At 44.1% G+C, this 12,504-nt stretch overlaps 1 protein-coding gene across 2 annotated transcripts in view; it reads right to left on the bottom strand.

Moving 5' to 3' along the window:
• Window positions 1-12,504, bottom strand: part of FAF1 (Fas associated factor 1) — a 1,413,415-nt gene that overhangs the window by 164,570 nt on the left and 1,236,341 nt on the right. For both annotated transcript variants that reach the window (XM_069232690.1, XM_069232691.1), the window contains exon 17: window positions 3,348-3,425. In XM_069232690.1, the coding sequence (XP_069088791.1) occupies window positions 3,348-3,425 (78 nt within the window). The remainder of the gene's footprint in view (window positions 1-3,347; window positions 3,426-12,504) is intronic.

Here is a 12,504-nt window from a genome sequence, read left to right as displayed (position 1 = left end):
TGTCCCCACTCAATCTGCAGACACGGACGTTGAGGTCTCGGAGACTGGGATGCAGCACCAATCCCCGGTAACTGGGAACAAAGGTTTGCTCTGAAAGGCAGGGTCAACGGGGGATGTGGAATAGTGCAGATTTGCACATCACGCTCTACCTGGCCAACCAGGGCTGATGAGACTTTGGCTGGCCCAGGCCTGGCAGATCTTCCTGAGAACTCGAGCGGTCAAGGAGAATTGTTTGGGGAGTTTGAACATGTAGTGCAGCTGAAGGTTCCACTTCAACTAAGAAACATCCCTCAACGCTCCTCTCAGCGGATCCTGGAGGACACAAAACTGCTGGCATTGAGCATTTTTTAGGGAGGCAAACAAGACCACCTAAGCAGTACTCCACTGGGTGAAGATGTCCTGACTAACTCAGGAAGGAGACACCACTTGTGATCAGCAATATAACACTGGCTAAGGCTGTGGCTCTGACATTTTGAGCCCCTACTTAGTGATTGGCTGTCAACAAGTTTCCTGGAGGTGAGACCCTACTCTTCCTTCCTTGCTGATGTACCACATTCTCATTGTGTTATCATCAAGATCTGGTTGCACTGACCCGGATGGAGGGGACGAATGCATTGCAAGAAAACCACATTGCTCGCAGTTCTAACAGGGTTATGTGAAGCATCTGCTCCTCTGGACACCAATGGTCTCTGATCTCCAGATCCTACAGATCAGCCCCCCACTCTAAGGTGGAGGTGTCTATCACTTCTATAGCCATGGTAAGAGGGGGAGTAAAGGCCATCTTGTTCAGCAGGTGCTTCTCATTCCCCCACCACACAACTTGCAGCGCTGGGGAAGATTATGATGGAGTTCAACAGATATCCCACGCACTGCTTGAGGAGGCACCACTGGCAGACACTCATGTGCCAACGTGCACCCATGACTGAGAAAGCAGGAAGGCAGCAGACCTAGAAATTGCAGGGAAATTGAAAGGAGAAATGCCTGGAGAACCCTCAAAACATTGAACGCAGAATCTCCGGGTTTGAGGCTTCTGGTGACCCAGAAATGTAGCTGTTGCTTTGCTGGTATTGAAGAGCTCCAGGGAAGATTCAGCTTTGTTCAAGAATAATCTAGCTACATTGAAAGGGCGAATCATAAGATTGGCCTCCACATCACTTGACAAACCATAACAGTTTTTTTTCCAAAAGGAAGGAGAGGAAGACGATATGGAACAAGGTCTCAAGTGAAGGCGGATCTGCCTGTCATCACAGGGCCGGGCCATGAAGAGCTTGTCCTCCCGTTCCTTGATGTCCCCGAGGTGCATACTCTGACAAGAGTCACAGGAATCATGGTCTGACCCCAAACACCATAAGTAGAAATAACGAGTGACTGTATGAGCATCTGTCACTCACAATTCCTGCTGGGCTTGAAGCCTAACCTCTTAAGTGCGAGACATAATACTACACAAGTTCAACTTTTTCTGTGTGAGGAAAAAAATCATGACTCAGAGAGAGTGAGCACCGGGTCTGTATCGAAGAAGCGAAAAAAAGGGAGCCAACATCATTGGAGGGCGATACATAGGTTTGATTACGCCATCTGACAGCATTTCAAGTGTTAATGTGAAGCGAGCACCCCTGACCAACAATGTGAGAGCTTTGAAGTTTCAGGATCCAGTTTGATGCCTGAGATAATTCTACAGGGGAGGAATCTGCAGGTAGAAGTATTTAGCATAGCAAGAGCACAGGCTGGTACAAAGACAGGATTACCAAAGCACCCTTGTTCTTGGAACCCCTTACCAAAACATAAGTACGCTGCAGGTTATGCAGCGTACCTATATTTTGAGGCAGCTCATACTCTCAAATTGTCAAAACCTCCCCACAAGGTGCTACCATATCTTATGAATTGGCTACCATGACTTGTGTGCATAAATCTATTTTTCGGAAATGCTAGGGTTATTTAAATGAATAGATCAAATCTTACCAACTATCAAGTTAATGAAGATGTAGCTCTCAGAATCGTATTCAGGAATCTATTGTTACTAGGACAAAATGTAGCAGAAAGGCTTTAGGAAAATTGTACAACCATACCTTTTCTAGCTAAATATTCAAATTTAATATTAGAATACTAATTGTTTCTACTATTTACCGAGTTGTATGTTCCAGCATGACTGTGTGAAGCACTACATGGAATGTTATCATTAATATTATTGTTATTTTTACAAGTCTGGACAACCAGCAAACGTTTCTAGCTATACACAAAAAATAAAGACACTGGGTGATCTAGTTGACCTAACCTATACTCTCATTAAGCAAACTAGGTGGTCAATACAACCAATTTCTGTTTGTGTTTCTAACGTTTCCCATCCTATGCCAAGCAGCTGCATGAAACTGGGACTATCTTTGATAATGTGGTGTTTCAATTATGCAAGATAATTTCCAGAGGATGCTGACTGCCAAGAATATATAACTAGAATGCCTGGCTTAGCCTGGACATTAAACAAGATTATGATCTCCCACTCAAATATAAATGAATTCCACATATGTGAATATAAACTGTAATGTAGCCATACCAATGCAACAACTTTGAAACAAAAGCATGTTAGAAAATATGACTGTTTCAAATGGCAAAAGAGACAACTTCAATAGAGCTATGAATTCTGTCCATTTTAAAGAAAGATTTAAATATGTGGCACAGTGTAAACAAGTTCACTAATAGAAAGTATAATTTTTGTGGTAAAGTGTCATATACAGTTGCAGCTGGTGACTGGGAATAGTGGCACGTCGGCGGCATAAAAGAGAAAAAATAAATAAATTACAAATCTAAAAACTTACCTTTAGCCACGTCCTCGCCGGCGCCTTACGCCCCAGTGCAGGCCCAGGCTCCCAGCCTGCCCTGCGGCCAATCATGATGCTGCTCAGAGCAGCGTTATGATTGGCTGAAGAGTCCTGGCTGGGTGCTCCAACGCAGACTGGGAGCCTGGGCCTGCTCTCTCCAATCCAGCAATACAGTGCCAGGTTGGGGAGAGCCCTTGCGTGCATGTGTGTTTGGCAGGCCCGAGATGGCCGGCCAAACATACATGCGCACTGAGGGGAGTGCTCTGTGCACTTCCCTCGGTGCTCGCCACCCCGTGGCCCTGCTGCTGCTGGCAGAGGAGCGATGCTCCTCCACCATAGCGGAGGAGCTGCTCCTAGTGATATATTGGTATTATGTGCACTTTCAGAACATCTTTAGCATAGTAATCTCGAAATAAGGTTTTACGGTCTTACTGTGCATTCTTCAAATGCCCCATAAAGTCAATAACAAGGAATTTGTAGGACAGTGATGCAACAAGTGAAAAGGTGAATACTAAAAAAAATAAACATACAAACCTCTCGTTCTTCTTCTTGTTCCTTTCGCATCTGTTCCAAGCGAAACTGTTCTGCCATTTCTCTTTCCTGTGCTTCCCTCTGTTGGAAAAACAAACACTCTTAAAAGGAGCACATTCCTCAGTTTAACATTACTGCTTGCATGCCTGCACCAGTAATACACTACCTACCATGTGAACTGGCGCAGTGCAAAGCGCACAGGATTGAAGATGGATAGCGATGAGACAAAGGGCACGTTTATTATAAAACTGGAGAATATGAAGGGTTTGGACGTTGTTGACGGCCAACACAAAACATCAGTAATGAGCTATAGTACAAAACATACATTAGAGCTATTTTTTCACAGCATACCACAAAGGATATCATCACACTGCTGGATATACGTAATAAATATTAATTCTAATTTGTAAACCAACTGCTTTCCATATAGGCTTCTTGAACCCTCCAACCTCACTAACAATATTTGTCTGCTGGCTTTGCCCCCTAATGGTCCAGAAGATCACATTCCGCATTTTCAGATTCACAGCATTAGTTGAAACTAATGACTCAAGCTTTGTTCCTGCTAATGATGAACTAATCTCTTGACAGCATCTATTACAGATATTGACAAATATTCTTTGTGTACTAAACTTTCTGTAGAAGGATTTTGCCATTTGCAGGGCAGAGCTTCCTGGTCGCTTTGATTGCTGCTGACAAAGAACGGCTCCATCCTACAAAAAAAGGTTCAATGTTATCCTCAATATTGAGAACTACTAGAAAGGAAGGATTCTGACAGCTGCACCACTATCCCCCAAAACTCCTTCTATTTATCCTCTAGCTTTGACTTCTAAAAGGGCAACAGAGAACTCGGACAACTACCAATTTTGACTGCAGAGATGTACTAAAGGAGCAGTCAGAAAATACACCTAAGGGGAGGTGTCTAGATCAAATGAAATTTGATGATGAAATTTAGGTCAAGGATCTGACTCTACTGGTGGCAGCACCTTGCCTACCTCAGTAGGGTGATGATCATTCAAGTCGACCAAGAAAAAAGGAAAATAAGAACAGTGCGAAGAAAGTTAATCTTGAAGGTCAATGCCCTCTTTTTCAGATATTTCAACAAATCTGAAATGGTAACACTGACCTATTCAAAAAGCACCAGAGGGTATGGAACCCATTTAAGAAATTGAGTTAGAAAGTCTTCAAACGAGTCGCCACTGTTAGCAACACTTACTTTCACACTAAAGATGACTAACGTTACTAGCACTGGCTCAGAGGTTGAAAAGGCAGAGTTTAACACTGACACAGCACAGGCATTTAATAACGAACCAGAGGCTGCAGAGCCTGGGGGCACACTAACCTGAAAAACTATGAGCATGTCTTCTTGAAATGTAGCCAGTATTTTTAGTCAAAGTAGGATAAAGAGGTACCTGTGAAATTTCAGATTTAGGCAGGCCAAGCACAGGTTCATCTGTAAAAGACTTCAACATGGTTATGAACAACTCACATCAACCACAAACCTGAATGCTACAATAGCCTGAAAGCAATCTGTAAGACTATAAGAAGATATGGAGTTAGAAGTGGACTACCTGTGCTTTTTCATATCATTTACTTAGCATGAGGTGCCATCTGCAGGCCCAGGTGATAGACGAGGCTTAGGCAGCTGCATTTTGTAACCTTGCCTAACTGCAACACATCTCTCTTACCAGTTCTGTAAAATGTAATTGCACATTGAGGGAATCTGGGTTACGAGCTGTGTGGCCTGCACAAGTAATAGGTCCACAATTCCCCTTACTAGGAACTAAGCAACCTCTTGTAGCGCTTGACTCTCTCAGGATAGTACAGCAGAGTAGTCCAAAGCCTACTCAGGGGAGGTGATGTAGTCTAATAATCACCATTCACTGGCACACAATAATAACACTCAATGAATGATAGTCCAGTCAGTATTTTTTCTTTAGAAAAAGGAGTCGTACATTTATTAAACATACACTACTAAATACTATGCAGTAACTTACTAATATATACATTGGCAGATTGAAAATACCATAGATAACATTGCACAATCACCTTAGTCCCCTAAAAGGGTCACACAAACATATCAAGTAAGTCAATTAGCTTGGCAAAGGCACAAGAGCAACAAACCACTAGTTAAAATCATCATCTCACACATAAATACAATCATCAAGACAATAATCCTGTGTAAGTGCACTTATTATTGATAATAAGACATATACACTGAGCAATAATCATGGTCATCATTATGTGAAACCAATAAGACATTTATAATAAACAAAATGTGTTAATGTATTTGTTATACATTTTCAGTCATAAAACGGCAATTCTGTAAGCGGCCCCTAGGGGGCATCATACTGAAATGAGATTGCATCTGCAACCATAAACGTGGCCCTTAGAGGGCCATTCAAAGACATGTATCTTCTTTAACCACTTTCAGGCCTTCCATGTCAACACAACCGCAACCAAAAACATCACCCCTAGGAAAAGAAGCACTTCTAGCTGTAAAGCAAAAGCTTCAGCCTTGGGAGTGCTTGAAAACCCTGGAGAAATACTGGAGACGTCTTGCTCTTGAACTCTGTAAACGTAGGGTCAGTACCCAGATAAAAATCTCTTGTGGGGGAGCTGCTGCGCTCCTGCAGTCCTCCCCCAGGATGTTTTGTAATAATGGTGGTACCCCCTGCCCATTTTAGAGGGTCACCACATGCCACCAAATACATAAACAACAAAGTCCACAGGGCATTATGGGGCGCTCCTCCGGAAGCAGTGAATATTATAGCAGCTTCTCTACCACAAAGCCAAGGAGAGCAGAATAGATTTACTTAGTACTTTTTTCCTTTTTTAGGTGGAGGGACTTGAGGGGGCTCCCCCATGCCTTCATTTCATTGGTGGCAGCTCAGGGAGCCCACCCTTGGCTGTCCCACTAGCTACCACATGACCCCACCTCCGTGTGAATCTGTGGGAGCCAGCAGCTTCATTCTCCCTGCCCACCACTATGAGCAGGCTGTTGTCTTCTGCGGTGGCTGCTCACTCCTCCAGAAACGGGCACAGAGAACAGGGGCAAGGCCATCCGCCATTGGTGCTCCACCACTACTGTTACATCTGCCTTTTTACATGCACGCCCTCTCCCATGTCAAATTAAATAAATAAATCGTTCACCAACACCCGGACCCTGGCTCACCCCGGGAGTAGATTTAGAAACGGCGGCAGAGCCCCACGTGCTTTGTCACAGAAAAAGTCAAAGGTTGCCAAAATTAAAAATGTCATAACTCAGGCCAGTTGGGCGGATTTCGACGATCTTGGGCTCATTTTACTCCTGGTGGTTAGCGCTAGTCACCAGGGTTTTTACAGCACAACTACTCACCTCCTATGAGGTGTAGTCCTCAGGGAGCTGGTTCTCTGAGCTCCCTGTGCTCCCTGTGCCAACCTTCCTTCTGGTCTTGGTTTCTGGGTGCCCACTGGTCCTGGGGTCAACTGAACCTTTGTGGGCATCAGGGGTTCCACCTTCTAGTTCTCCATGGTAGCCCCAGGGTAGAACAGCAAAGCTCAGAACAATCACTAGGAAAGAGAAAGTCTTTCCCTTGTGCAAGAGATTTAAAGGGGGGGAAGGAAGGTTCCAGAAGTCAGGCACTGGCCAATCCTAAGGTGCCACGTCAACTCTCCACCCCTGTCCCAACCCTCCTGCACAGCATGTTGGGACAGTTCAAAATGGCATCATCCAGGAGTCACTGGTAACATCTTCTCCTGGGGCCTCAGCTCCGCCTCTCACTGATATCACTACCAGGGTCTTGCACACCAAAAGCTCAAAGGGAGGCCCCCTCCTGAGTTGGCTCCAATTGTCTAAGCTTCCTCCTTTGTTCAGTGGGCTTGGCCAGATCCATCCCTGGTGCAGTGTGACAGCTGAGTGACTGATACAGAGCATTCCACTTCATCCCTTTCCTTCTCAGGAGCTGGATGAAGTACTCGTAACTGCTCCCTTTGTGAGGGGCAGTCTTTGTTCCTGCTGCTGGTGAGAAATGTAATTAACCTGGCACAGCAAGGTGACAAAAGGTCTCAGTCCAAATTTGGAAATTGCAGAATTGATTTTCTCGCATAGGTTACACCCCAACTAAAGACATCAATGGTCTCTGGATGTGAAAGGAAAGGGAAACTGTACTCTTCCTATGTGCATAACAAAGTGTCACTAAAGACAAAAGTAGAAAGTTGTAGAGCAGAGTGAAGTGGCGTACAGTGGGGTGACGTACAGTGGAACAGTAGTGGGGTAGAGTCGAGAGGTGTAAAGTGGAATAGCATGGTAGAGTGGAGTGGCGTAAAAATCAGTGACACGTCATACTCTAGAGTGAAGTGTGCGTGGAGTGGTGTAAACTGAAGTAGCATGTTGCAGAGTAGAATGAGGTGGTGTAGAGTGGAATAGCATATAGTGTAGTTGAGTGGAGGGCATAGAGTGGAATATCATGTGGTAGAGTGGCTCAGAGTGGTATAACTTACAGTGAAGCTGCGTCGAGGGGAGTGGAGTGGCATGTAGTACAGTAGAGTGGAGAGGCGTACAGTGGAGTGGAGTGAGGTGGAGTGAGATAGAGTGGAGTGAGGAAGAGTGGAGTGGGGTATAGTGGCATAGAGTGGATTGGAATAGTGTACAGTGGAGTGCGTAGAGTGGAACAGCTTAGAGAGGAATAGCGTAGTGTCATACAGTGAAGTAGCATGGAGTAGAGGGGAGTGGCGTATAAAGTAATGGCATGTAGTAAAGTGGAGAACTGTGAAGTGGTGTAGACTGGAGTGGCATAAAGTAGAGCAGCGTGTCAGAGTAGAGTGGAATAGCATACAGTGGAGTGTGTAGAGTTGAACAGTGTACAGTGGAGAGGCACAGGGTAGTATGTCATGGAGTGGTGCGTGGTAGACTACAGTGGCGTGTGGTAGACTAGTGTGGTGTGTTGTAAGGTGGAGTGACGAGTCATAGAGTGTAGTGGGGAGTCGTAGATTAGATTGGCGTATCGCAAAGTGGAGTGGGTGTTGCACAGTGGGGTGTTGCAGACTGGGGTGTCAGAGTGGAGTAGGGTGTTGCAGAGTGGAGGGGAAGAGTGGAGTGGCATGGTGTGGAGTGGGGTGGCATGGTGTGGAGTGGGGTGGGGTGGCATGGTGTGGAGTGGTGTGGCATGGTGTGGAGTGGTGTAGCATGTCGTGGCGTGGCATGGAGTATCATACAGTGGGGTGAACTGTTGTAAAGTGGAGTGGCATCTTGTACAGGTAAGTGGCGTGTGGTATAGCGTGTTAGAGAGGAAAGGCAAAGAGTGAACTTGGATGTAGTGGAGTGGTGCACAGTGGAGTACAGTAGAACAGAGTGGCGTAGAGTTGAGTGACAGAGTGGAATATCATACAGTGGAGTCTGCTGTAAACTGGAGAGGCTTACAGGGGAGTAGCATATTGTAGAGTAGGAGAGTAGCATGTTGTAGAGTAGAGTGTAATGCCGCAGAGTGGAGTGGCTGTAGTGGTGCAGAGGGGTGCAGTGAGTTGAGTGGATTAGAATGAAACAGCAAAGTGCTGTAGAGTGGAGTTGCAAACATTGAAACAGCATAGAGTGGAGTGACATAGAATAGAATAGCGCAGAGTGGAGGGGCACAGCACAGAGTGAAGTGGCATAGAGAGGAGTGGAATAAAGTGCAATATCATAGCGTACAGTGGGGTAGAGTGGAGTGGGGGTACAGTGGAGTAGCATACTGTGGAACAGAGTAAAGTGTAGAGTGGAGAGTACGAAGAGTGGAATAACGTACAGTGAAGTGGTGTGGAGTGGCCTGTCATGTCGTTGAGTACAGTGGCATGGTGGGGAGAATCAAAGTGGAACGGTGTGTCGTTGAGTGTGGGATACTGAAGTGGTGTGTCACAGAGTGGAGTGGCATATTGTGGATTGGAGTTAGGTACAATGGAGTGGTGTTGAGTTGAATAGCGTAGAGTGGAATGGCATAGAGTGGAGCTGCATACACTGGAATATCATGGTGAAGTAGGATAGAGTGGAACAGTATAGACTAAAGTTGTGTAAAGTCAAGTATTGTGTCAGATTGGAGTGGCATAGACTGTAGTGGTGCAGAGTGGAGTAGAGAGGAATAGCACAGAGTAGAGTCACATAGACTAGAATAATGTAGAATGGAGGGGCATAGAGTGGAATAGCCTAGAGTGGAGAGGCATAAAGTGGAGGGGCATAGAGTGAAATGGCTTAGAGTGCAATAGCGTAGAGTGGAGTACAATGTGGTGGAGTGGAGTACAGTGGAATAGCATACAGTGGTGTGGGGTGGAATGTTGTAAAGTTGAGTGGAATGTCGTAGAGTGGATTGACGTGTGGTAGAGTGGAGTGTCGTCAAGCAAAATGATGTGGAGTATCAGAGTAGAGTGGTATGTCTGAGTGGTGTGGCATGTGGTACACTTGAGTGGTGTGTTCTGGAGTGGTGTGCGATAGGGATAAGTGGTGTGGAATGGAGTTGGTACACTGGAGTGGCGTAGAGTAGAATACCTTGTAGTGGCGTGGAGTGGTGTACAGTGGAATATCAAAGTGGAATAGTGGAGTAATGTGTCACAGAGTGGAGTGGTGATTAAATATGTATTTATATATTAACGGTAGCCTCTTTATAGTTAGGTTTTCCAGAGATTTCTGATTGTTAGTAACTTATGGCCTATTAGACTCATCTCCACAAAACTCTGAAGATCTATTCCTTTTTCTACATTGGGGAATAGTGCAAAGTTTTGCGGGGATTAGTTAAGGGGATCTAAGCAAAAAGGTATGGAGGGAAGGGGGGCAAAATGTGTTTTTGAACCAATGCATTGGTTCAAAACCAGACCTTTTAGACAGTCATAGCGGCAAAACAGCTGAAAGGATTCTCATGAAATTTGCATGGGTTATAGAATATGGTGTGGAAAGGATCCCTTTTGCATTTCAAGAAAATAATTTCAGTAGTCCTGAAGTGAGAAGGCATACAAACTTAGTGGTATCTCGGGCCGCAGTATTTTGCTGTAATTTTGGGGTAGGTGCTGATGACAAGGCAGTATATGATTGACAAAAACCCCTATTTATGACAAGATTAAACTACTGTAACAGTGTACAAATATCCTAAAAAAAATATGACTAGTAAAAGGGCTACTACTGTAGAAATTTGCTGTCAAACTGAACATAAACATTTGAAAGTGTGATCATATAATGCTGGCATTGAAATCTCTTCACTGGTTACTGGTGGAAGACAGAAGACAATCAATTATAGACGTGGATGAATGGTACACAAAACATACTAGCAGAAATATCTGGAGGTATATGCAAAATGGGCCACCACTACCATTCCTTCACCAGTAATCTCCTGTCAGCCACATCACACTGGAACAGGCAGTAAACTTTCAAGAGACTAGAGCATGAAGGCATTTCGTAAGAGTTTAATGCCCAATGATTTGCAATCCTCTTATCCCAACCTTAAAGGCAAAACCCATCATTACAACTATTTTCACTTGAAAAATGTTCTAGAAAACCAAAGCATTCAAATTAGATTATGGCTATATTTCAGAATTGATGAAGTCAAGTTAAGCATATTGGTTGAACTCATGTCCAAAACCAACTGGTCTCCTGCTTTACCAAAACTATGGACTTTTATTTCAAACTGTAAAGTACTCTGTGAGGTGAAACACAGCGATGCACAAAATGGCAAAATAAGTCAAGTGGTTGATCGTCGTTACGTTTCTAGTGGATTCATTGTGCCTAGCATGGTGGAAGATCCATACAAAGTTTAATACGTACGTGTATGCCAAAGGTAATCCAGAGAAAGAGATGCCTTAGGGGTGAGTTGGTGAAAATCAGGAATTTCATTATCGCCACTGGCTTCCCATCATTTCAAATATTCATCTTTGGATAACATGCCTTGCAATCAATGGTATACTCAAAATGTTCATGCTGGCGAAATTACAGAGCAGGGAAACCATGCTTCTCTTATCACTGAGAAGTCCATTACCATGCCACAGATGAAATGCTAGTGCAGTTAAGGAGCTCAACAAAAACACTAGTATCATCTTCACATGTACAAGGCATCTTCACATGTACAAGGCAATATATATATATATATATATATATATATATATATATATATATATATGGAAAATGTCACTTACCCAGTGTCACTTACTACATCTGTTTGTGGCATGAGACGCTGCAGATTCACACGCTGTGCATTATCCTACCATCTAGTGTTGGGTTCCGAGTGTTACAAGTTGTTTTTCTTCGAAGAAGTCATTTCGAGTCACGAGACCGAGGGACTCCTCCCTTTCGGCTCCATTGCGCATGGGCGTCGACTCCATCTTAGATTGTTTTCCCCGCAGAGGGTGAGGTAGGAGTTGTGAGTATACTAGATGTGCCCATGCAATGGAGTAGGTATGTATGTACATAATGTGTATCAAAAGAATATTTATTTACAAATTTACAATTTTCATTCAACTAATAATGGCTACAGGCTCCTGGGGAGGTGGGAGGGCGCATGTGAATCTGCAGCGTCTCATGCCACGAACAGATGTACACTGGGTAAGTTACATTTTCCGTTCGGTGGCATGTGTAGCTGCAGATACACATGCTGTGCATAGACTAACCAGCAGTAATCTCCCCAAAAAGCGGTGGTTTAGCCTGTAGGAGTTGAAGTTGTCTGAAATAATGTTCTTAATACAGCGTGTCCTACTGTGGCTTGTTGCATTGCTAACACATCTACACAGTAATGCTTAGTGAATGTATGAGGCGTAGACCAGGTGGCTGCCTTACAAACTTCTGTCATAGGTATAGTCCCAAGAAAAGCCATTGTGGCACCTTTCTTCCTAGTGGAATGTGCTCTTAGTGTAATAGGTAAATCTCTTTTTGCTTTAATATAGCAAGTTTGACTACATTTAACTATCCATCTGGCGATGCCTTGTTTGGATATAGCATTACCTGCATGAGGTTTTTGGAAGGCTACAAACAATTGTTTTGTTTTATGAATTTCTTTTTGTTCTGTCAATGTAATACATTAGTGCTCTTTTTATGTCTAATGTATGTAAGGCTCTTTCGGCTACTGAGTCTGGTTGCGGAAAGAAGACTGGGAGTTCCACAGTTTGGTTTAGGTGGAATGGTGATATGACCTTTGGCAAGAAATTGGGATTTTTTTACGGACAACCACTTTAT

The sequence above is a fragment of the Pleurodeles waltl genome, chromosome 4_2, assembly GCF_031143425.1.
Source record: "Pleurodeles waltl isolate 20211129_DDA chromosome 4_2, aPleWal1.hap1.20221129, whole genome shotgun sequence".
Taxonomy (NCBI): Eukaryota; Metazoa; Chordata; class Amphibia; order Caudata; family Salamandridae; genus Pleurodeles; species Pleurodeles waltl.
The sequence above is the reverse complement of the archived record's forward strand: the minus strand, read 5'-3'. Positions and strand labels throughout refer to the sequence as shown.